Source organism: Tenrec ecaudatus, chromosome 15 (assembly GCF_050624435.1).
Source record: "Tenrec ecaudatus isolate mTenEca1 chromosome 15, mTenEca1.hap1, whole genome shotgun sequence".
Taxonomy (NCBI): Eukaryota; Metazoa; Chordata; class Mammalia; order Afrosoricida; family Tenrecidae; genus Tenrec; species Tenrec ecaudatus.
The window spans coordinates 110116512-110142038 of NC_134544.1; the positions used below are offsets into that span (position 1 = coordinate 110116512).

General features: G+C 45.1%; 1 protein-coding gene and 1 pseudogene across 1 annotated transcript; one reads left to right on the forward strand and one right to left on the reverse strand.

Annotated features, from left to right (window-relative positions):
* The first annotated feature begins 207 nt into the window (after positions 1–207).
* Positions 208–25004, forward strand: ACTR8 (actin related protein 8). Its single transcript, XM_075532638.1, has 13 exons — positions 208–444; positions 2236–2406; positions 4566–4676; positions 12879–12983; positions 13268–13441; positions 13929–14022; positions 14233–14365; positions 15240–15393; positions 18892–18987; positions 19487–19627; positions 21372–21636; positions 22368–22531; positions 24728–25004. The coding sequence occupies exons 1-13, from the start codon at positions 313–315 to the stop codon at positions 24869–24871; spliced, it is 1884 nt and encodes a 627-aa protein (XP_075388753.1). The 5' UTR covers positions 208–312; the 3' UTR covers positions 24872–25004.
* Positions 16456–18540, reverse strand: LOC142428043 (eukaryotic translation initiation factor 2 subunit 3 pseudogene; annotated as a pseudogene).
* Positions 25005–25527: the final 523 nt, after the last annotated feature.

Sequence of the window (25527 nt, forward strand, 5' to 3'; positions counted from 1 at the left end):
GGAGGGCAGGTGTCACAAGTAGAAAACATTTAAGCCCTGATTTGGATCCTAACATCAGAGACTAGATTGCTGTAAAAGCATGAAAATAGCAGCATACAAAAAAATGACGTGTTACTAGGAACCTAAACATTTACGCCCCTCTCTCGGCAGCCCCGCCCTTCACAATTTCCCGGGATGCTCTGGGGCAGGCCCAGCGGCGACCATTTTCACTGTGGGCAGCCGACACTGCGGCTACGTCTACACTGTGGCTCTTCCGCCGCGGGGGAGGAGGCGGGGGCGGGGCGGTCTCCGCTGCCCCGAGGGAAGAGGTTGATGGTGGCGATGACCCAGGCCGAGAAGGGGGACACGGAAAACGGGAAGGAAAAGGGCGGGGAGAAGGAGAAGGAGCAGCGCGGGGTGAAGCGGCCCATCGTGCCTGCGCTCGTGCCGGAGTCGCTGCAGGAGGTGAGGCTCGGGGCCGGGGCGGCCGTGGGAAGGGGCGCGGGCACCTCTGGCCCCAGGTGGCGGGTGCGCGGCGTTGGTCCCCAGGCCAGCAGCGCGCGCGGACACTGAAGGTGAGGACGCGCCCTGCGCTGCACTCCCGGCTGCATTTCCGGCTGGCGCGCCGGAAGTTGCCGGGCGGAAGTCCCCGCCGAAGCCGGAAGACCACCCCGGGTACCCTACCCCCCTGGCCTGGGACCTCCGCTCTTACCTGGTTATTGCTTCCGGGCAGTCAAACGAACTTTCCACGTTTCTGTGAGATTATTTTTTAAAAAAAGATCACTGATGAACTTTTGCTCCGGGCGGGAAGCATCAGCTGTCAGGGGATGGTTACATTTCGGCGTTTTCTTGTTCAAGACATCTCAGATAATGGAAAGTCATTCCGTGTGTAGAACCATGGAAAAGGCAGACATTTGTCGAAATGAACATTTAAGAGCGTTGTGTCAAAAAACAAAATGCTAGTTGTGGTCCTGAGGCAAAGGATACACGGACTATAGGAGGGCCCTTAAACAAGTTTGTGCAAGACTGATCTTTTCAACTTTTTGAAGCTGCTTCATGTATCTTGTTCATGTGCAATATGTATTTTATATTTATATAGGTATGTGTTATAGAAACAAAATCCACTGTCATGGAGTCAAATTGACCCATAGTAACCCTATAGGATAGAGTGGAACCACCCCTGTAGTGATCCTGGGCTGTCAATCTGTTACCGGAGCAGACAGCTTCACCTTTCTTCTTGGAAGAGTTTGGGTGGGTTAGAACTGCTGACCTTGTAGTTAGCAGTCCAACTCTTCATTACTAGGCCACCAAGATCCCTTATAATATGAAAATTCTTATAAGTTAGAAAAGATTTTGTGCTCCTTGGAAACCAGGTCTTCACAATCACAGGACAGACTTCCTCCTGCTCATGTAACTTGTACATTGTCTTCTTTAATAAGTGCTTGCTCTAATGATAAGGGACTTTATGTGCTCTGGTCATGTAACCACAGTTCCTATCCTATCAAAGCTCAATAATTATATGTTGATTTGTATTAGAAATAATGTTTGCTCCCCCCCCCCTACTATCATGACCCCAGTTCTGCCTTACAAATCCAGCTAAACCAGAACATGTACAGATAAGAGCTCTCAACACAGGGAATCCAGGACAGATAAACCCCTCAGGAACAATAATAGGAATATATCTATGAGGGTAGGGGCAAGGTGGGGGGAGAAGGGGAATCAATCACAATGATCAGTGTATAACTGAGCCCCCCACCCCAAGGGGGACGAACAACAGAAATGTGGGTGAAGGGAGACAGCAGTAGTGTAAGATATGGAAATAATCATTTATAAATTATCAAGGGTTCATGAGGGAGGGGGTAAAAATGAGCTGATGCCAAGGGCTTAAGTAGAAAGAGAATGTTTTGAAAAGAATGATGGCAACATCTGTACAAATGTACCTGATACATGGATGTATGGATTGTTATAAGAGCTGCAAGAGCCTCCAATAAAATATTTTACAGAAACTATGCATCAGATTTAAGTGTTTATAGAACTCCATGGAAAGTCACATCCTGTTAGCACAGAGATGCAGAATGAGTTTGCGTTTTAGTCAGAGAGCAAGCATTGATTGGATACCTCTCAAAGACCATCCTCTACTGAATTACTTTGGTGCTTTTGAGTTCAGTAGTCATTATACAAAATTAATTCTTTTAGTTCAGGTTGTTACTCTATGTTTCTTACTAATGTCATACTCTTGAATTTTTTTATTTGTAGCAAATCCAGAGCAACTTCATCGTTGTTATTCACCCAGGGTCAACAACTCTGAGGCTGGGTCGAGCCACCGACACACTGCCTGCCAGCATCCCTCACGTCATCGCTCGAAGACACAAACAGCAAGGGCAGACCCTCTACAAAGACAACTGGCTACTACGGGAGGGCCTCAATGTAAGTAGTTGCTGTAGCATGCTTGGTCATCTTGAATAAGCATCTCCAGTGCTTTAATGTGTTTTAAAATCATAACTTTATTCAGAGTTACAAGATACCATTTTTCTTTTTTTTGTTTCAAAAACATTTATTAGGAGTTTGTGCAGTTCTTATCACAATCCATACATACACCAACTGTGATCACATTTGTACATTTATTGCCCTCATCATTGTCAAAACATTTGCTCTCCACTTAAGCCCCTGGCTTCAGCTCCTTATTTTTTCCCCTCCCTCCTCACTCCCTCATGAAACCTTAAAAATTTATAAATTATTATTTTGTCTTATCTTGCACTATCTTATTTCTCCCTTTACCCACGGTTCTGTTGTCCATCCCCCAGGGAGGAGGTTATATGTAGATCCTTGTAATTGGTTCCGCATTTCCACCCCACCCTGAAAATACCATTTTTCATCAGAGGTAGCAATTGTATTAGTAAAGAATTAGCTATAACAGAAGTAAATCAGATTGTGTAAAACCCATCGGATGAAATCAGTCATGCTGGTTGATAATGGAAAATACAAGAGAGCTTCAAGAAGTTCATGGACAAACTCCATAATCTTTTCATTTTTCCTTAAACTCTTTGATGGCCCCTTGTATAGAAATGTATGAGTTGCTGTAAAATGACACATTTGATTATTTGTTAATGGACCATTGCTTTTTATGAAACTTAGAGTTTAATTTGAGATCACACTTAGAACCTATTCACTGATGGAATTATACAACAAACTCATTATAATCTTATCAAATCAAAATTTCATTGGAGATGGCATTTACTTTATCCAGTTTTATAGATGATAATTATTAGGAACATTTTTTCATGAAAGGTGTTAAATCATAATCCACTTGTGATTTTCAAGTTCTGAATCAAGGATAGTTTGGGGAACCTTCGGTTTCTGTATATTTTTTAGCATAACTAGCAGATTGCATGTAAGTCCAAGCCAGAAACAAGCAAACCCTTTGCTGTTAAGTCAAAAGCGATTCACAACAACTATTGGACAGAATAGAACTGCCTCACAGAATTCCCAAAGCTGTAAATTGTTATGGAAGGAGGCTGACTCCTCTTCCTTCCCCTAAAGCAGCTAGTGGGTTCCAAGCATCAACCTGTAGGCTAACCTGAGCACTCATCACTCTGACCGCAGGGCTCCTCATATACTTAAGTCCAGTAGCTTAAATATCATTTGAAAATGCACCTACTCATCAGGTACCAACGGTCTGTCTAATGTTTCACATTTATAAGAATAGTAAAAAAACCTATTTTGTGCATTAATGATGTACTGGGAACTCTTAAGTGGCAATAACAGACACTGAGGCACAAAGCCGAGTAACACGGGCTGTTAGGGTGAAACCTCTTATCAGCTTGACCGGACTGTGCCTCTCCGATATGTAATGATGTGATCTGGCAATTATGGAATGATGTAGTTATACTCCCATTTCATGATCGCATGGGTTCTGCCTTCATTTTTGCATATTGCTGATTTTGCATAACAACCTGATTTTCGAACCTATGTCAGTTAGGAGTGTACATAGAAGATTTTAAAACTCATATTTTTACATTTTAGAGTTCTACTTTAGAGAATAAATCTCAAGGATAAAATTTATTTCAAAATGACATATTTACAAAGACATTTCTGTTGTGTATACTATTACATTAACAAGTACTTTTTAATTAAACAAAAAAGTAGATGAAAGTGACATTAGACATTATAAGTGATATTACAAGTATAGGTATGAAATAGTATGAAGTATTTTATATAAAATAGTCAGAATCAACTTGACAACTAAGAAGATATACTTTAATACGTTTTAAGAGATTTTTACAAACTAAAAGACGAAGTTAAAAATTATCACTAATAGTTGGTTTATTGTATAAGTTGTTACTTCCTTACAAATAAGGTTAATCGTCTTTCTTAAGAATAATAAATGTGAATGATGTAATACATGCATTAACCCCCAATTACTAATAAAAATAAGCAATAAATATCAAAAAGTAATACATGTGGCAAAAGAATAAGGAATAGTTGTGCAGGGAGCATTTCCTGTTGATGGATTAAGTTAGCAGTTTGCCAGGTTTTTCTTTTTACTGAGTCCTTCATACCATTCATCCTTTTTTCTTTCTTCCTAGAAACCTGAAAGTAATGAACAAAGACAAAATGGCCTTAAAATGGTGGATCAAGCCATCTGGTCCAAAAAGATGTCAAATGGCACAAGACGGATTCCTGTGACCCCTGAACAGGTTGTTTCCTCTCTTCCTTCAGATTCATTCTTTTACTGCCTCAGTGACAACGAATGCCATTCACATGGTCGTCCTCGTTATGAAATGCAATATAGGACTTCTTTTGAAAGTAAGAGACACCTTTCACAACTACCTAAAGACTATCAGAATCAGTGTCACACATACTTTGGCAAAGCAAATCCTTTCTAGGGCATTCATTAAATTGTTGCAGTCAGGTTAGCTGACCTCTAACTTCAAAGGGGGCCCAAAGAAATCGCTCTCAGCCGCCCACCCCACCCTTGGCACTTCTCCTCTGCCGGGTTCGTGGTTTGCTGCAGTGGCCACACACAACTCAGAGTAATGAACAGTGACTGGGTTCATTAGGGAAGGAGCAGGTCACAGGAAAGACAGAACAGCTCTTTGATGGGGACAGCCTCTTCTCACATATGCCAACAGGAACACCTGTCTAACGCTCACCGGCTCCCTGGCATCTGCCCTGTAAGTGTTGCAGAGATTGTTAGCTGCCTTGACAAGTGCCCAGAGGCCCTCCGTCCAGAGGCCCCACTCCACCAGCAAGCCTCTTGTCCTAAGGAATTCAGCCCTCTCATTTCATGGGTCGGCAGTCCTAGCTCCACCAAGTACCTGGAGGCCTCCCACTGCTTCTCCTCAACTCTGATGTTAATAGCTTGATGTCCCCTGGCTGTAGGAAGTTCCTTCAGGGACTCTGGGTCCCAAAGATGCACTCTGCTCCTCCTATCTCTCTTTGATGGCAGTCAGATCCCTCCTCTGTTCAACTCTCTTTTTATCTCTTGAAAGATAAAAGTTTCTGATATTCTCTGCTTTCAGCCAAGCTCTGACATCAAAGTACATCTCTAATTCTATATCCTTTTCCGATTCCAGCTTGAATTCCCTGTCAGTGTACTCCTACAACAGTTTTTGAATTATCTTCATCAAAATTTTACTTGTGTGTGCTATCAATTAATGACATAATTGTTCAAGGATTTCTGCCTTCTGTTGTATCGCTTTTCTTTAGCATGGACAAGATATGGATCCCATCCTGTTAGTCTTCCAGATGTGTTGGTACAAACAAGTGAGCGCCTCTACTACTGCATCCATTTATTGAAATGGGTCCGCTGGTATTCCATGAATTCCTGGAGCCTTGTTTTTTGCCAGTGCCTTCAATGCAATTTGGTCTTTTTCCTCTCTCACCCTCAGTCCTAACGCCAGGTCTTCACACATTGCGTTGCAATCCTTTGTCTTCTCAAGCTGCCCTTTTAAGTCTTCTTATGTGCCTATACTTAAGTTCAGCTTTTTCCCTTCATCGTTTTCCCCTTTTGCTTTAGCTGTTCTCTGTTCAAGAACAAGTTTCACAGTCTTCTGACATCCATTTTGGCCTTTTCTTTCTGGTCTCTCTAATCTTTTGGTTTCTTCACATATATCTCCCTTTTTTCTTTAAGGAGCGTTTTATTGGGGGCTCTTACAACTCTTGTTACAGTCCATACATCACTTATATCAGACATATCAGTACAAATGTTGCCATCATTCTTTTCTAGACATTTACTTTCTATTGAGTCCTTGGGATCAGCTCCTCTCCCCACCTCCCCCCCCTTCCCTTCATGGCCCCTTGATAGAGTATAGATTGTTATTATTTTCATACCTCACACCAACCGCTGTCTCCCTTCCCCTCTGGTTTCTGTTGTTCTTCCCCCTGGCGGACGGTGTGTGATTATGTGCCATTCCTTGCTATGGGTCCCCTCTTTCTCCCCACCTCTCCCCCTCCTTCCCCCCATCCTTTTGGTGTCGCTATTTCCATACCTATTCCTAGGTTCCGTGTGTTGTGAGCTTTATCTCTTGCCTATACTGTGTGCATGCTCCGGTCCAGTCCACAGTGGGAAGCGGCACTGGGGTCATGAGAGTGGGAGGTGAGGAAGCCTCAAGGAACCAGAGGTGGATTGTGGGATCCATCAGTGCTCTACTGTACCCTGATTGACTCATCCCTTCCCTGCTACCTTCCTGGAGGGGATGTTCCATTGTCTACAGATGGGCTTTGGCTCACCGCTCCAACCCCCCTCATTCTCACCATCACGTTTTTTGTTTGTTTGTTCGTTGTTTGTTATGAATCTTCTAATGCCTGTTACCCGGTCCCAGTGACACATGATCACACCAGTTGATGAGCTTCTTCCATGTGGGCTTGTTGCTTCACTGTTGGATGGCCGTTTATTTAACTTCAAGCCTTTTTGTTGTTGTTTTAACTTCTTTTTATATTGTTTTATTAGGAGCTCATATTGTGTAAAGCATATTTGTACATTCATTGCCCTCATCATTCTCAAAACATTTGCTGTCCACTTAAGCCACTGGCATCAGCTCCTCATTTTCCCCTCCCCCCTGCTCTCCACTCCCTCATGAACCCTTGATAATTTATAAATTATTATTTTGTCATATCTTGCCTTGTCCGACTTCTCCCTTCACCCACTTTTCTGTTGTCCATTCCCCAGGGAGGAGGTTTTATGTAGATCCTTGTAATTGGTTCCCCCTTTCCAATCCACCCTCCCTCTACCTTCCCAGTATTGCCACTCACACCACTGGTCCTGAAGGGATCATCTGTCCTGGATTCCCCGTGTTTCCAGTTCCTATCTGTACCAGTGTACATCCTCTGGTCTAGCCAGATTTGTAAGGTAGAATTGGGATCATGATGGGGGGGGGGGCGAGGCTCATGGAAGGAAGCATTTAGGAACCCAAAACACTTCACAAAGAAAAGCTTGTAGTTCGTTCAAGGATCGTTTGCTGGCCGAAAGTTGTACTTTTCATCGTTGCTACAACTTCAAGCCTTTTAAGACCCCAGATGCTATATCTTTCAATAGCCTGGCACCATCCGCTGTCTTCACTACATCTGCTTATGCACCCATTTTGCCCATTTTGTGTTCAGGCATCATGTTGTGGGGTTGGTGTGCGCATCGCAGTATGCCATTGTTAGAACAAAGTGTTCTTTTATTTAGGGAGGGTAGGAGCTGAGACCCAAGGCCCGTCTGCAGCCTCAGTGTATTATCTTATAAATATATATACATAGGCCAATACCTCTATTTTTATGGATTAATGTATTTACATAAGTATACACTTTTGTTAATACCTTATCTATAGCTTTGCTTTCTAGAGCTTTCCTCTGTTTCCTTTTGCCTCCTTCTGCCCCACCATCACATTTCCCATTCTTCCACCTCGTAGTACTTCCTCTCAGCTAGATTGATGTTGCTCTAATATTCACAGTATCTCTACAACTTATTAGATTTTGGTTTTAATTCCCTGGTTGTTCCCCTGTCTATGATGTTGTTTGCTCACCGCACCCTTCCTCCCACCCCCCACCTTCTACCCCCAAGACCCTCTGGGGCCATTGGCCCCGTTGCTTTCTCCCTGAGCTTGCTTCCCATATCTGTCTTATATAAGCAGGCAAACCAGCAATGTCCCAGTACAAACAATAAGAAAACAAAAGGTTGAAAAAAGTAAAGAGAAAAAACAAACAAACCTAAAGCCCATACATAGTTCTAGGTCTGTCCACTGGCCTTTATGAATTTCCTCCCCCTGGTCCTGAGGGAGTTCCGGGGCTGCCCTCTCCTAGCCCAAAGTCTGTTTGGGGGGTTCTTTAGGGGCTTTGTGGATTATCTTTGTGCCAATTGCTGATCTGTTATGCTCCCTTCTTGATTTGTCCCACTGTGGGGGATTCAGGCCACATTATCTCCCCGCTGTGTGGCCTCTGTTGTTGGTAGTCCTACTGCCCTCTCTGTCTTAGCAGCTCCATGGAGGGACATCATCCTCCGGGCTTGGTGTGCCCATGTAGAGTCTAGGCCAACTGTCCCTTTCTCTTTTTCCTTCTTGGTTTGCTTCCGTGTGGGTGTGGCAAGTCGGCTCCTTTCCTCCACCTGAAGGTTTAGAGTTGTTCTCTGTGGCCCATACTTCTCAGGTAGGGATCAGATTAACTCTGGTTGGGGCCAGCCCTGGAGCCCAATCTTTTCATGCAATCCTCCATGTGGTTATGCTGCCTCCTGGTTGGTGAGCCCATCTTGACTCCTCCCCCACATATATGTCCTTGATGTCATCTCACAATTCATGTGATCTTCAGTCATTGGGGGTCAAGGCATCAAATATCATTTTTAACCTGTAAATTCAGCTGGGATAGGCTCAGAGTCAGAACACTGAACTGTACGCCTGTGGAACGTGTACCTAGGCCAAGAGCTAGTCATTCTAACACAATAAGGGGTATACTGTGTGGCTTACAGTCGGGAAAGTGTGTGGTGTCGGGGTTATGTCTTTTCACTGTGCTGGATGAATCTATAAACTGGCATCTAGAGGAAGGTTCGTGAGCACCCTGTGTCACCGCCTTACTTCCCAGAGTAGAATGTGAAGCACTTGCTGATGGAGATCAGAGCCTGAAGCCTTCAGTATAAATTATAGCTCAATGTAAAGAAAGCAAATCCTCACAGGTACCAATAGAAAGCAAACATAAATTGGGAGAAGATTGAAGTTTTCAAAGATTTCCTTTTACTTGAATCCACAGTCAACGCTCATGGAAGCAGCAGTCAGAAAGTCAAATGACGTTGCATTGGGCACATCTGCTGCACAGATCTCTTTAAAGGATTAAAGAACAAAGACGTCACTTTGACGACAAAGCCATGGTGTTTTCATTTGCCTCCGATGGTTGTGAAATGAATGAGGAAGAACAGAGGACTGATGCGTTTGAATTAGGGTGTTGGCAAGGGATTTTAAAGTACTGTTTTGGAAGCACAGCCAGCATGGTCATGAGGAGTGAGAGTGCCATGACCGCATATCAGATGCTTTGGGATGCTCTTGAAGGTACCCATATCTGAAGAAGGACATCAGGTTTGGTAAAGTGGAGGTTCAGTGACACAGAGGAAAACCCTTCTAAAGATGGGAAACCACAGTGGTTGTCACCATGAACTCAGTCACACCAGTTGTGAGGGTGCTGCAGGACTCGGCAGTGTGTGCCCTGGTCTTCCTGGTGCCTCAGTGAGTTGGAGTGGAGTTGATGACACATAATAGCAATGGGATGAAAGGTGTAACTTCAGTAAGGCAGTGAGGGATGGTGACTTGCATAAGGCTGGTGAGGCAGTGACTCTACTAAGGTGGTAACTCAGTTGCATGCCACCTGTGGTGAAGTGAAATTGCTTACATATAGCTCTCCTGTTTATTTGCCTATTCTTACCAAATGACTGGGTAAGCCCATGCAAAGAAGGTTAGGTGTGGAAGAGTCTAACCTGTGAGTTGGTCAAGTTTACCATTTCTCTGAGCCTAAGTGAGCCATCTCAAACCAGAACAGAGCAGATTCCCATCAAGGAAGGACAGCCACCAGCAGAACATGTTTGAGATCCCTCCCTGCCTCAAGTGGCCTAAGCAGAGGCCATGCCTCGCCAAGATGAGGGGTACCAGAGCAAAGGAACCATAGCACCAAGACCAGAGACCATGAGACTGAGGTAGAGCCGTGGGCAGGCACCCCAGCCCAAGGAACCATGCAACTGACAGCCTAAGGACCAGAGAGAATGAGAATTGGCTGCTGTCTGAGGAGAGGCTCTGCTGGGGACCAAAGACTATTAAATATTTTATGATCCTGACTTGTGGTGGTAACTTGTTAACTTTGCTAACAAACCCTCGTGGCGTGAGTATTGTCCCTGAGTTCTGTGTGCCTTTGCATTGAATTATCAAGCCCAGCAGAGGAGTGGAGTGGAGCAGAGGTTGGTGTCAGAAAAGGGTGAAGGTAGGGGGAGAAAGGAAGTGGTGTTAAACCCAGGGACAAGGGAACAACAAGTGATCCAAAATCAATGGCGAGGAGGGTGTAGGAGGCCTGGTAGGGCGTCATCAAGGGTAATGTAACCGAAAGGAATTACTGAAACCCAAATGAAGGCTGAGCATTGATAGTGGGACAAGAGGAGAGTAAAAGGAAATAGAGGAAAGAACTAGGAGGCAAAAGACAATTATAGAGGTCTAAATAAAGGCATGTACATATGTTGGGAAAATAGATCTATGTGCATATATTTTTAGGTTTAGTATTAAGGTAGCAAATGGACATTGGGCCTCTGCTTAAATACTCCCTCAATGCAAGAATACTTTGTTCTCTTAAACTGGCATTCCACGATGCTCACCTTCCCGACACGATTGCTGAAGACAGTGCATAAGCAAATGTGGTGAAGAAAGCTGATGGAGCCCGGTTATCAAAAGGTATAGCATCTGGGGTCTTAAAAGGCTTGAAGGTAATCAAGTGGCCATCTAGCTTAGAAGCAACAAAGCCCACATGGAAGAAGCACACCAGCCTGTGCAATCACGAGGTGTTGAAGGGATCCGGTATCAGGCATCAAAGAATAAAAAAATCAAATCATTGTGAATGAGGGGGATTGCAGTTTGGGGACTCAAGACCCATATGTAGACAACTGGACATCCCCTTACAGAATGGTTGTGGGGAGGAGACAAGCCAGCCAGGGTGCAGTGTAGCAACGATAAAACAACTTTCCTCTAGTTCGTAAATGCTTCCTCCTCCCGCCCACTATCATGTTACCAATTCTACCTTACAAATCTGGCTAGACCAGAGAATGTACACTGGTACAGATAGGAACTGAAACAGGGAATCCAGGATGGATGATCCCGCCAGGACCAGTGTTGAGAGTGGCGCTACTGGGAGGGTGGAGGAAAGGTGGGGTGGAATGGGGGAACCAATTACAAGGATCTACATAAACCTCCTCCCTGGGTGATGGACAACAGAAAAATGGATGAAGGGAGACGGGCAGTGTATGATATGACAAAATAATAATTTATAAATTATCAAGGGTTCATGAGAGGGTAGCACAGGGAGGGAGTGGGAAAATGAGCTGATGCCAAGGGCTCAAGTAGAAAGCAAATGTCTTGAGAACAATGATGGCAAGAAATGTACAATTATGCTTGACCCAATGGATGGATGCATGGACTGTGATGGGGGTTCTACGAGCCCCCAGTAAAATGATTATAAAAAGAAAAGGGTAAAGAAGATTGAGGTTGGAGGCACATCTGACCTCTGCTTTGTGGCAGCTGGCCTTGGGCTGGTGTGGAGATGGGTTCTCCTTCCTATGTCCCCATGCTTCACCCTTCCTTTGCCATCGTGATCTGTCTTGTTGACGTAGGGAACAACTCGCTCCAAAATGGGACCATACCCACAGTCATAGGAGCTAGGTGTACATCGCACTCCACACTCTAGGTGACTCGATGGAAGGGAGAAGTCACATCATTCATGGCACCACAGTTTCTCTCATGGGCTGAGGAAATTTTCAGTTTACCTGAGAGTCTCTAAGCATATGCTTCTAGAATCTTGCTGGGTAGCTGTATTTTTACAATCACATTCCGTTAACACCAGCTATTAGGAATAGGTATGATGTGTAGATCTGTCTTAAACTTCTAGGAAAAGGTGGTATTCTAGACTAGTGAAATCAGCCTATGTGTTAAATTCGCAGGAAAAATGAAGATGTGGGGGCGGCAGGGAACGGAGAGCCTTTTATGAATGCTTTGCCAAATGTGGGAGCATTATTGAAATTGTGAACCATGTTGGTTCCTCTTGGTAACTGACATCAGTATAAACCCCTGATATGCACTGTACCCGATACATTTTCTAGAGAGAGCTGGGGTAGACTGCCTTATCTCACATGAGTTTGCCAGTGAGCTATCACAGGATTTTAACCGATAAACACTCAAGAAATCTAATCTGTACTCATTTTAGGGAGAGAGAGATCTTTATTCCGTTTGCCCCAAGCCCTGAGACAAATTGGGCTTCTCAAAACTATTCTGCAAGCATTTTATCCCCTAGTTCATAAGCTCCTCCCCCTTTCCTCATTAGTTGAGCACTAAGGGGTGACGGTCTTTCCTGAGTGTCCTGCCCCACCCCTACCGCGACCTTCACCTTCTCAATTCATCTGGTTCCCGTTCCATACCCCAGGTGCTTGTGCTCTGCTGATTGTTCTCATGGTCATTGGTGCCCTGGTGATTTAGTGACTACCTGACTCTTTGCTCCCTCTTTGGACCTGGCGCCTTACTTCTCACACAGATGTCTTAGATCTGTGATTAAAATTGTCACCGTTTCTGGTCGGTTAGAGGAGAAAAGAGGTCTGTTACTGCCTTCCCTTTTTTCTTGCATAAAATTCCAAATATTTCCTGATGGCTTTCTTTTTTATTACTATTTTTTTATGACTTTCTTTTTAGGCGCGTTCCTACAACAAGCAGATGCGACCTGCCATTTTAGACCACTGTTCTGGAAATAAGTGGACAAATACATCTCATCACCCTGAGTACCTGGTGGGAGAAGAGGTAAGATATTTCTTTACATTGAAAAGCGAAAGCGGAGAAAGCTGATCCTGGAGCTGAAATTCACTCGCTTTGCCATCCAGGTGTAGCTATGTCTTGACATCTTCTCCCCCAGCTCTGAGGACTGGATGTTCACACTGGCTCCTGACATGTAGACACTCCACTCTAAACCTCTAGAAAATTTGCAAATATTGATGATGATGTCTAGCCTTAGATTTTGGGATGGATAGCTAGGAAATGTCCCCCCAAAAAGTTTTAACAATGTGCTCCCTCGCCCCGTTTTCCAGGCCTTGTATGTGAATCCACTGGACTGTTACAATATTCACTGGCCCATCAGAAGAGGTCAGCTAAATGTTCACCCGGGACCTGGCGGCTCCCTTACGGCTGTTCTGGCAGACATTGAAGTAATATGGTCTCATGCAATACAAAAGTATTTGGAAATCCCACTGAAGGATTTGAAGGTGAGCTGTAGTCCCAGTGACGTGGGTTGCCCGTCAAAGTTTTGTCAAGAAGAGCGCCCAGCACTGAGTGCTTCATGATACAGTTTCCTTGGAGCACCTTGGACTCAGGTGTTGAGAACATCCTTGCTGCCTTAGTTTCCCCTGTGGTGCCCCCCGCCCATCTTGTTCTCTGTAACAGGCAAGCGGGCGCAAAGCAAAAGGATCAGAAGCTTGTTCGTATTTGTGCCTTCTCTCATTCCAGAAACAGGAACGATCGTATTTTTCATTTCTCACGTTTTCAATGATTCCAAGTTTTAGAAACACTCCATAATGTTCTGTTTCTTCACAAAACTCCAAGCACGTCCCAAAGTGTAGGCACTTCCATTGAGCCTCTACCCATACTGCTTGCTACTCGTGGAGGAATCTTTAAAGACCGCCGTAGGGAGATTTGTTTGCATTTTAGAACCTCGAGTTGACCCTTTGTTCTTTCTCTGTTTGCTCCATTTAGTATTACAGGTGTATCTTGTTAATTCCCGATATCTATAGTAAACAGCATGTGAAAGAATTAGTGAACATGATCCTAATGAAGATGGGCTTTTCAGGTAAGTCTGATTTTGAAACCAAACCTATTTTAAATGCATTTGTTCTTGTTTTTCTAATGACGGAGTTACAGTAACTACTGGTATACATGAAAGCTTATTCTGAGAAGGCCCTGGCCCGGGACTTGCTCCTCTGCTGCCTCTAGTTGAGCATCTGTGTGAGGAGGCTCTTGGCTGCTCCCAGCAGGTGGCCCTGTGCCTTTTGTTTCCCAGGGATCGTGGTCCATCAGGAGTCTGTGTGTGCCACCTTCGGGAGCGGCTTGAGCAGCACGTGTATTGTCGATGTCGGGGACCAGAAGACCAGCATTTGCTGTGTAGAGGATGGTGTCTCGCATCGCAACACTCGGTGAGGCGCTGAGGTGGTCTCACGCCTCACCCCCTCGCCCCTTGCTGGCTTTTCAACCCGTAAGGCATCACAAACCAGAAGGAAAAAGATCATTGATAAGAAATTATTATCCCTTTCTCCTGAAAGTCGGAGCAAGTGCTGATGCCTCCCTCCCAAGAGGTGTGTGTGCTCTCCGTCCTTACGGAGGTCTGGCCTGGAGCTGCCAGCCATGCGCTCACACAAAGCTTGTCCAGGCAAGTTAGGCAGGAGAACGGAGTGACTTTTCAGTCTGATTTCTCCAGCTCATGTTTTGAGTGTTTGCTTTTTAATTCCCCTAATGCTGTCATCACCTATGTAAGTGTTAGGAGCACAGTGATCAGAAGCAGGCTTGGTGAGCCCGGCACAGCTGATGAGCACACGCAGGTACTGCATATGAGAGGGTCTTCAGCATCAGCTGGTCATTTTTCTGTTCCCACATGAGCTCGTCTTCGTCTCTAGGGATAAAAGACATTTTAGAGAGGACTCGCGCAGTCTGTGAGGAAGCTCAGTCTTGTACCTCCCACCCTAGCTAACAGTGCATTCGAAAACCTCTGTTTGAGTTTCTTACCTCACTGCTTGTATGACCCAAGGCCAGGCGCTCCAAACTTGTGCAGAAAACACTCGGCCTTTAGTTTTTCTGCCACTGTGCACTGTGAATCGCTATACGGGGACTTCTTTAATTAGTTTGTGGAAAAATCGAATTGAACGTTTGTAGCCCCTTCATTGGCTGAACAGGGGCGTACAGCAAACATTTCTTGATAGTCACTGTATGTCATTCTGGTATTTGAGTTCTTAAAATGCCATGGCCTCCTCTGAACAAACACATGAGGCACCTGCCCTGTTTTCTTAAACCTAGGCTCTGTTTGGCCTACGGGGGATCTGACGTGTCTCGGTGTTTCTACTGGCTGATGCAGCGAGCTGGGTTCCCGTACAGAGAGTGTCAGCTCACGAACAAAATGGATTGCCTTCTTCTGCAGCACCTTAAAGAAACGTTTTGTCACCTAGATCAGGTGGGAGCAAAATCAATATTGCGATTATTTTGTTTCCATGGGAAAAATTAAGATCCTTAAAATATGTTTAACAGGTTATTAAGAGTATGTTACCAATTCAACCGTGTTAATAAAGCTGTGACGCTGGTGCTCTAAGATCAGTGGGGAGCAGGGGGGCTGTGCAATGAGGCTGTGCCTCAGACGCGGGCTGGACAGCATGGCTCTCCTTGAGGAGAGAGTGTAGTGGTTTCTCTCCTCAGGAGTCCCGGACCTTTCTGGAAAAGGATGAAGGTAAACTTCAATCACATTGTACAGTGACATGTAAATAAATACATCTGAGTTAGTAACAAAACACAATTTGGAACATTGCACATTCTAAGTATTGTAGTAGAATTGTCAGTGTTCTGTTATTTATTTTTAATCATTTTATTAGGGGCTCATACAACTCTTATCACAATCCATACATACATCAGTGTGTAAAGCACATTTGTACATTCGTTGCCCTCATCATTCTCAAAACATTTTCTCTCCATCCCCTGGCATCTGCTCCTTATTTTTTCACCTTCTTTCCCCCCCCCTTCCCTCATGAATCCTTGATAATTTATAAATTATTATTTTGTCATATCTTGCCCTGTCCGACATCTCCCTTCCCCCACTTTAATGTTATGTTATTATCACGTGGGGGTTGCTACCCTTTTAAAATACATTTTTTGCTTTAGATATTTCTAAGTCTTTTTTTTTTAAGATCCAAATCTTTATTTCAAATAGGTTCAATTGGCATGTATGTTACACTGAAGGCTAGCTGTAGCAAATAATTTTATTTGCAATGTGTGAATTCGACATTACTTGAGAAGCAGTTTTTTGATAAATTATAGAGTAAATATATTTGTTTTCCATGAATTGTTCATTTATTATGGACTGCTTTTGGTACTAGAGGTTAAGTTTTCATCACCAAATACTCAGAGTCATCTATGGCTACCACTAAGGTAACGAGCTATGCAGTAGAATTGTGGTAGCCCTTTGAAATACAGCCCTAGGTTGGGAAGAGATGTTCCAAATTTATTGTTATGTAACTGGGCGTCTTCAGTCATCATCTACTGTTGGCTTGATTGTCAATCCTCTTCTTATCTGGCCCCAATCAATTAAACGCCAATGTTTCTCAACTCTTAGGGTAAGGGCAATTTTTTCTCCTACTTCTGTGCACACGGGATTAGTCAAAACAATTTGGCCCAACTCGGCCTTCACGGCACTCACTCTTCCTCCAGTTGACAGGGGTCCAGTGTTCACCATGAGCACTTCATTCTTAGACAGCTTCTGCACCATGGCTGCTTTCTTGCCTCCTTCAGTACGTAAGCCGTTTGAGGAAGAAGTAGGACATTTCCAGCTCTGCAGATCTCAGGTAAAGCTCCTGTGGCACCGTGTACCCGCCTGACCATCTGGCAGCTCTGCACAAAGTGGGATCAATCTTTGTCCAACTCCCATAAGACCCCCTGGAGCCACATTCTGAAAATCATTATGTGCTGCAAAAAATCACATAATTTTGAAAAGATTGGCTTACACATGAGTTTTCCTTCGCTATCTTTGGAAACAATACCAGGTCGGGCTTCTGTCTCTTGGTCCACCTTTAAGAATACACCCCCTTTAAGTCATCAACCTCACAGCCAGGTTTGTTGACATCAAAGGACCGAATCACAATGAGTCTTGGTTCTGAAGTAAAGTCTCTGGGAGGAACTGGAATTTTCTTTACTATGTACTCACAGACAACTTCGATGTACTTCAGCTGAGCAGAAATCGGAATAATCGGTGCTCCTTCTGCCACCGTACCTTGTACAAACACAAGGATTTGTTCATACTGCTCTTTAGCCTGACTTTCTGTCACCAAATCGATTTTATTTTGTAGAATCAAACTGTTTTAGCTCCATGATTTCTCCAGCAGCCACGTGTTCAGATGCCTGTGGTAGGGATAAGATTCATTACCAGCTACCAGCAGGAGAGCTGCATCGTCACTCAGCCCCATTCAGCATAGTAGCCATCAGACTGTCATGGCCTGGACAGTCCTCGAAGGACACCTGCCTGACGAATTTGAAGTCCCCTTTGGTCCCTGGACTGTCTGTGGGAAACTCAGCAGGTGTACTGCTTCCACAGGATCTATAAGATGCTGGCCAAGGACACCTTGGGGCATCCAGTTTATGAATCTTAGCATTAGCATATCAAGCGTGATGGAGATAGTTCTTTCTAGTTCATTTTTCACCTGGCGGTGTGGACTCTAGAAGTACCTGTTACAGCTGTAGACTTTCCCATGAGCCGCATGACCATTTGTGCCTATATTGATGGTGGCTTGTCTGCTGATGACAATGCGAAAGTGGTGTCAATGTGGTAACATCCACGGTTGTGAGATCCTGCTGAGAAAGATGCGGCTGACACGAGGTGTCGAAGGGATCAGGTATAAGGCATCATTAAAAAAAACAACCATACCATAGTGAATGAAGGGGGAAGTGCAGAGTGGAGACCCAAAGCCCATGTGTCGGCCACTGGGGATCCCCTCACAGAGGGGTCTAGGGAGAAGATGAATCAGTCATGGTACGATGTAGCACCGATGAAGAATACAGCTTTCCTCTAGTTCCTAAATGCTTCCTCCCCTCCCAACTACCATGACCCGAATTCTACCTTGCAAGTCTGGATAGAGCAGAGGTTGTACACTGGTGCATATAGGAGCTGGAGGCACAGGGAATCCAGGGTGGACGATACCTTCAGGACCAGAGGTGTGAGGGGCGATACTGAGAGAGTGGAGGGTGAGTGGGTTGGAAAGGGGGAACCGATTACAAGGATCTACATGTGACCTCCTCCCTGGGGGACGGGCAACAGGAAAAGGGGTGAAGGGAGATGCCGAATAGGGCAAGATATGACAAAATAATAATCTATAAATTATCAAGGGCTCGTGAGGGAGGCGTGAGCAGGGAGGGAGGGGGAAAAAAAGAGGACCTGATGCAAAGGGCTTAAGTGGAGAACAAATGCTTTGAAAATGATGAGGGCAAAGAATGTACAGATGTGCTTTACATAAATTGATGTATATATGGATTGTGATAAGAGTTGTATGAGCCCCTAATAAAATGTTTAAAGAAAAAGAAGCGGATGCCTCAGAGTGACTCCAGCCTTGCTCTCCGCCATCTTGCTCAGAGAGCCTAAACATCTTTTAAAAGTAATCCTCAATATTAAAAACAAACGAACAAATAAATAAATAAGTAGAAAGACATGTGTTGTTTTCTAGTTGTCAAAGGAAACTTGCTTCTTTATTTGGGTCCTGTTGGGGTTGGTATATTTGGATGGTGAAGGAAGCTTAGAACTGCAGATGGTGAGCATTTCCGTAACAGTAGCAAAAAGAAGCAAGTTATCTCTAGTTTTGCTAAGTGACAGTGAAAATATCAGAAAGTTGAAGGTGACTGTAGACGGGGGCGCAGGGGAATGTGCGGTGCTTGCATGGCGCGTTACTGAATCACTGACCGTCTCTCCTGGAATCAGGACATCTCCGGGCTTCAGGACCATGAGTTTCAGATTCGACACCCTGATTCCCCAGCCCTGCTTTACCAGTTTCGATTGGGAGATGAAAAAATCCAGGTACTGTTGGGAGTCTTTTTCAGGGGTAAGAAAGGGGGCTGTTTGGGTTTCCTTCTGAGAAACAGAGAATAGGCACTCACAGGAACCTTCCAGAGATAAAGTGAGCTGGTTGTATGTTGTCCACCACCATTGAAGCAGCTGACAGAATACTAATTAGAACAGCGCGGAGGAGCACCTTTTAATGAACCACGAAGTGGTTAGCTCTGGCTGAGAGGGAGGGGCACTGTTGTTTTAGGAAATTGTAAAATGGATTGCTAGGAACTTGATTCATACGTACTTGAGAGCGCGCTCATCTGCTGTCACATCAGCATCCAGTTGGATGATAAGTGTGATCACTTGGCTCATCGAGCACCGAAGGCATAAGTTGTAGCAAAGGGAAGGCTGCCCAGTCTCGCATTGAGTCTGGCCTGATAGGTCGGGTTTGCGAACAGGATTTAGGAAAGCCCATTTTGTAAGAGGCAGTCTGCTTTGTTGATGATGCTTGTCCTGCCACGCACAGGCTCCCATGGCTTTGTTCTACCCTGCGACTTTTGGAATTGTTGGACAGAAAATGACAATCTTACAGCACCGATCCCAGGGCGACCCTGAGGACCCTCATGATGAGCATTACCTGCTGGCCACGCAGAGCAAGCAGGAACAGGTGTGCGGACATCCAGGGGCTGAGCTGTGCCTCCCTCAGGGAGTTGGCTCACAGTCCATTATGAATTGAGTTTGCTTTACAGCTTATCAAGGGGGCTACTCTTTTTAGGACCATGAATGTAAAGCAATCTAAATTTCAAGTCTGCATTGCAGACCGTGATCCAGTTTCCACATTTAAGATTTTAGTTTACCGGAGAGACTTCCACGAGGTATGTGACTATATGATGAACATCTCACTACAGACAGACCCCAGTTAACGCAAGTCGAATTTGCAGACAAGTCCTACTTATCATTAGATGTTACGCACATTTCCCTCACCGAACAACTCCAAGGAACCCTGGTGGCGAGTGGTTACAAGTGGGGTTGCTAAGGACAAACCACCCGACAACCCTGGGGGGTGGGGAGGGAAGAGGGGCTTTCTGTTCTGCAGTTCCACTCTCAGACACTACTGTGGGCACTTCTGCCCTGTCCTATTGCTCTGAGGGGGAATTGACTCCGTGACAGTTAATTTGGTTTGTTTTTCTTAATCAACCCCTGCTCCTAAAACAAATTCTTCACCTTCACAAGTAACGTGTAACGTTTAGATCATTGGCAATGCTTCCAGCCTTACTTGTGTTAAATTTTGGCTAGCTAGAGATCTGTATGCACCTGGTTCTTAAAGACACAGGAACAGATCTCCTTTGTACCCCGAGGACTGCGTGGATTTATTCACTAATTGCATTAAAACCTCACTGACTTTTTACTGCATTGTGGAAGAGAGTGGCGTAGGCCAAGAGGCGCATTCCTTTGTCCCCAGTTAATGCCGGTCGTGGGATCAGTGCAGAGATTGAAATTAATCTCTTCCCAGAAAATGCAGTTCACGAGAGAGCAGAGGGCTGGGAGTTTTTTTCCCAGCCTATGTTGATTGTGTGCTCCTGTCCCAGAGGCAGACAAGGTGGTTACATAGGTCTGAAATGAGATTTCCATCATTGAATCCCACTAAAGTATTCCATGTATAAAAGCTCAATTTAAAGGGCAGTGGAGGGGGCGTGGCAAGTCCCTTTACATTCCAATTTGAAATCCAACCAATGGTAATCAGATTCTGAGATCTACCCTGCCTGCCCATCGTGATGGCTTAGTCATTATCAGAGCATCCTTAGCTTCTCTTTTTATTTTTTCATTCTTTGATGTGTTCTTTTTTTCTTTAAATTTAATAAATATTTTTATTGGGGCTCATACAACTCTTTTCACAATCCATACATACATCAATTGAATAAACCACCCTTGTACATTTGTTGCCCTCATCAATCTCAAAATTCGCCTTCCACTTGGGTTCCTGGAATCAGCTCGTTTTCCTTTTTTTCCCCTCCCCTGCCCTCTCTGCTCCCCCCTCCCCCTGAACCCTTAATAGTTTATAAATTATTATTCTATCTTATCTTACACTGCCCAGCATCTCCCCTCACCCACCTTCCCATTGCCCATCCCCCAGAGAGGAAGTTAAAAATAGATCCCCGAGATCGGTCCTTAGCTTCTCTATACCACTTCTCACTCCTGAGATTTCTGGGGGTGAGTGCTGGCTTGGGTGGGGGTTGGGGTGGGGTAGGGAGTGGGGAGAGATGCTGTGGGATATTTACTCCATAGACCACAGTATTAGGCTTTCCTTTGGGGGGGGGCGGAAGGAATGGAGTGGGGGCTCTCGCTAGGGAAGATCAGCCATGTTCTGTCTTAATCATGTCATTTATGTTTTTGCCCTGATTGATTCGCAGTCGGCAAAGGCTACTGCGGACCGTAAGTCTGCCTCCAAGCCCATTGGATTTGAAGGGGATCTTCGTGGGCAGTCCTCTGATCTTTCAGAGCGGCTCCATTCCCAGGACGTGGATTTGGGATCCTCCCAGGGAGACTGCCTGATGGCTGGCAATGATTCCGAGGAGACCCTCACGGCCCTGATGTCCAGGAAGACGGCCATTTCGCTGTTTGAAGGGAAAGCCCTGGGCCTGGATAAAGCCATCCTTCATAGCATAGACTGCTGCTGTAAGCACTTGTGGGGAGAGCGCCATCGGAAAGCACACGAACTGCTCCAGGCTGGGGTATAGTTGTGCACTCTCTGACACCATCAACACTTGCCTGTGCTCTTACTGCCAGATGTTAGCAATACAGTAGAGAGGAAGCCAGCCTGGCTCCTGGTCTCATTGTGCTGGCCACCTACTGGGGAGACCAAAATAAGTTCAATAATCACATACATGAAATTACACCTGGAAAGTCCAGGTTGGAGCTCCAGGGTACTAACAGAGAGGTGCTGGCTGAGGGCTAATGGGGGGAAGGAGAGGCTTGGAGGTTGAGAGGCAGAGAAGATTTCCATGAGGAAGAACCACTAAAGAGATTGAAAGGGACGATTGACTGTGACTTGTCACAGGTAGGTGTGATCTTCCAGCAACAGCCTGTGGGAATACAAAGAGTTGAAGGAAGTGGATGTGAGAATGAGGCTTTGGAAATGCATGAGCGTGACATCACATTGGACATCCAGGGCCCCCGTGAAGACTAGGGTCTTAAGCTTACTAGTGGCGAGAGAGGGCAGGCTGGCATGTGGAGGCAGCAACGTGCTCACATTTGTCCAGTTGCTCTGAGTGTGGTGTTGAGGGTGGGTGGGAGGGTAAATCCTTAGATGGCTGCAGGACTGCAAGAGCAAATGATTGCTTGGCTTAGAGGAGTGGTAGAGAGGGAGGACAGCTTTGGGAGGATTGTCATTGTTCTTGTTTTTTCAGCATCTGATGACACCAAAAAGAAGATGTACAGCTCCATCCTGGTTGTGGGAGGTGGCTTGATGTTTCATAAAGCTCAAGAATTCCTGCAGCACAGGATACTCAACAAAATGCCGCCTTCGTTCCGGAGGATCATTGAAAATGTGGATGTGATTACAAGGCCTAAGGTGGGTGGCGTAATGGTGCAAAGCAGACTGTCTGCAATTCCAACCAGTTTTGGGGGTTTCTAATATGTGTGCAAAGATAAACTCCTGGGAGATCTGAGCTTATGTCGGAGGGGATCCTGGGAAGCTGCAGCAGGTGGAAAAGTTGCTTTCAGCAGGTCCCAGATAGGTGGAAGGTATTCTGGACTAGGCATTGTAGACCCTGCTGTGCCTTCCAGGCCAGCACGCCCAATTTCTGCCCTGGTCAAAAGACCAAGTGTATGGGGAGACTGGCCCTATGGGGAGACTGGCCCTGCCCACAGTGCCAACCACAAGAGCTCTATTTTAATCTCTTTCATACAGGGCTATGTTAAAAAGTGTTGCTAATAGTGTTCCAGTCCATGCATACCGATGTTTATTCCAAGCAGAGGAGCTTAAATATGTGTCTGAGCAGTGGATGACTCAAACAAGCTCTCTCAGTAACACACTTGTCTTAGCTTCCAAGAAGGGCCCGACCAAAACTGTGGCTTCCAACAAGAGCTGTAGGCTCAGTGAAATTCAAGTCAGAGAGGTTAAGGGGATTGCTTTTGGGAATTCCAAAGGGGCAATCTAGATACATTTTCTCAAAGGGTACAAGATGATGAGGGAGGTTTATTAGTGAGAAATTTTGCATTGGTGAGAAAGAGGCCAGGAAAGCTGTGTTGAGTATTGCCCCCTCCCCCCCCCCCCCATCACAACAGTATACCTGCTTAGGGTAGCAAGGGCTGTCCTAAGAGAATTTTGTTGGAAGGCCTTACCCCTTCTACCCTCCAGCCCAGATCTTGCCCTTTCTGACTTCTTTTTGTTCCCCAAACTCAGCATTTCAAAGGAGCATGATTTGAATTCCTTCAGGTGGCCCAGCTTCTGCTTTGATGCAGTGTAAATCGAAGTACTCAAAATTCTTTAGGGAAGGCGTAAATGGTAGTTATATTTTAAAATAGTTTCTGTGATTCTATAACAATACTTCTTGACTCACCCTTGTATTGAAGCTCTGCTGGTCCTTAGATTAGATAGTCCTTAAGGAACTTTTTTTTAATCCTGTTTTAACTTTGATTAACTGATTTTGAGCTTAATTTACTCCCGAGTCATAAGTTTTAAGCTTCTTCAGTTTCTTCTGGGAGATCTTTTTCTTCTGTGCAGCCTCCTCTTCTGGTCGAGGAACCACGTGTTCCTTTAAGTAAGTATGATGTCATTGTGGCAGGGGGAGCGCACGTGCGGATTGAGGAGACCATGAGCTCTGTATGTCCAGCAGTGCATCTTGGGGGCTCTGTTACCTGGATGTGCTCAGTGACCACAGAATCCACCTCTTAAGTTCAGCATGACTCTGCATTTTTAAGCATGTGCAGCAAAAATTCACTTTTTGGGTCCCCAACCCTGGGTCCAAACCCACTGTTTGGCACCCCTACCAGCTCCACCATTGTAACTCCGGAAGGACAGCAAAGTGACGTCTTCCAAATATTTGGTGGCTTTGGATATGCATACCCGTGGTGGCCTGGGCAGTTTCATGGGTGTTCTTAAAATGGACCCAGGGATTCGACCCCCCCTCTTGATTGGAATGATTTTGTGGGGTTTTCTGGTTCAACTGAGTAGCAAACCGTTTTGGCAGAGGACCTCAGGCCGCTACAGTTTTAAGGAACTTTTTGGCTTAAACTATTTAACTGTTGTTTTTTTAAAAAAACAAACAGGAATTTCAAAACATTGTCTATATTAAGTCATAGTGGCATTTGTCCATAGTGGAGGTTAAAGTGGTGTAACCAGAAGATTCGATAGATCTGAGGTTAATGCCGACAGGACGGTATCTTGACAACAGTGGATTTTAGCATAGGCATAGGAACTAAATAGTAACTGATGGATCACCAAGACATGTAAAATTCCTTAAATAAAATTGATTCACATTAAATACAATTTATAAAATAAAAACGTTTACCATGTAAAGTCTTAGTGGCACTTCTTGGGGAACGTTCTTTCTTGAGGGAGGAATTGTAGAGCTGTAGCGGTGCTATTCAGCCTGCCAGGTTAACTGTCCACATTTCTGACTCCTCGCAGAGCAGTCAGCCACACCCCGTCAGTGATAAACAGTCCTTGTCTGAACCAGACAAGTGTGGTTTCGTGGGAAGGAAGTGGTTCCCTGGATGGCTTGAACTGTCTGCATATGTGGACATGCCCCTGTTGCTCTTTTAGGACCTGGATCCCCGGCTGATTGCGTGGAAAGGAGGGGCGGTGCTGGCTTGTCTGGACACCACTCAAGAGCTGTGGATTTACCAGCGAGAGTGGCAGCGCTTTGGTGTCCGCATGTTACGGGAGCGAGCTGCTTTTGTGTGGTGAGACAGGAAGAGGAAGGCCCTCTTGGAAAGACAAAATAAAGACCTTGTGGTATAAGACTCTACAGAATGTATGTATTTTAATTTATTGGCTTTCATCCTTAATTTTTGTGGAAAATAAATGGATTTCAGCTGAATCTTGAGGCTATGGCATTATCTTGAACTATTTACTACCCTGGTGGCGCAGTGGGTAACTTGTTGGGCTGCTTACCCCAAGGTCAGCGGTTTGAAACCACCAGCCGCTGTGTGGTAGAAAGACGAGGTTTCTATTCCCATAAAGCGCTGTAGTCTCAGAAACTCATAGAGGTCGTTCTAACCTGTCCTACAGGGTCATTCTGAGTCAGAATCCGCCTGAATGATGGCAGTGAGTTTGATTTTGTACTTAGGATAATTGGGAGTAAATGCAAACTTCACTTGTAAACTCGCCTGCTCCTTTCTCAGGGTCTCCTAGGTCCATCAAAGATAGACAGTGTTAATGTTGAGCAGCTCCCTTGTGTGGGGGCAGTGTCTTACCCCTGAGTGTCGTGGGGCACTTTCATGCAGCCAGGAGTGGGACCGTTTCCCCCTGCCTGGGGCAGCAGTTAAAAATGAAGCATGAGTCGTGTATCCTCTTTTTCATTCTGTTAGAGGAGAAAAACAGTTGGGATCTGTGTCAGTCTG

Bases quoted from the DNA above. Each gene is read 5' to 3' on its own strand.
- ACTR8 (XM_075532638.1), top strand. From the start codon at position 313: ATGGTGGCGATGACCCAGGCCGAGAAGGGGGACACGGAAAACGGGAAG. The intron at 4,677-12,878 runs GTTGTTTCCTCT...CTTTCTTTTTAG, and splicing joins TTCCTGTGACCCCTGAACAG to GCGCGTTCCTACAACAAGCA. The intron at 14,023-14,232 runs GTAAGTCTGATT...TTTGTTTCCCAG, and splicing joins AATGAAGATGGGCTTTTCAG to GGATCGTGGTCCATCAGGAG.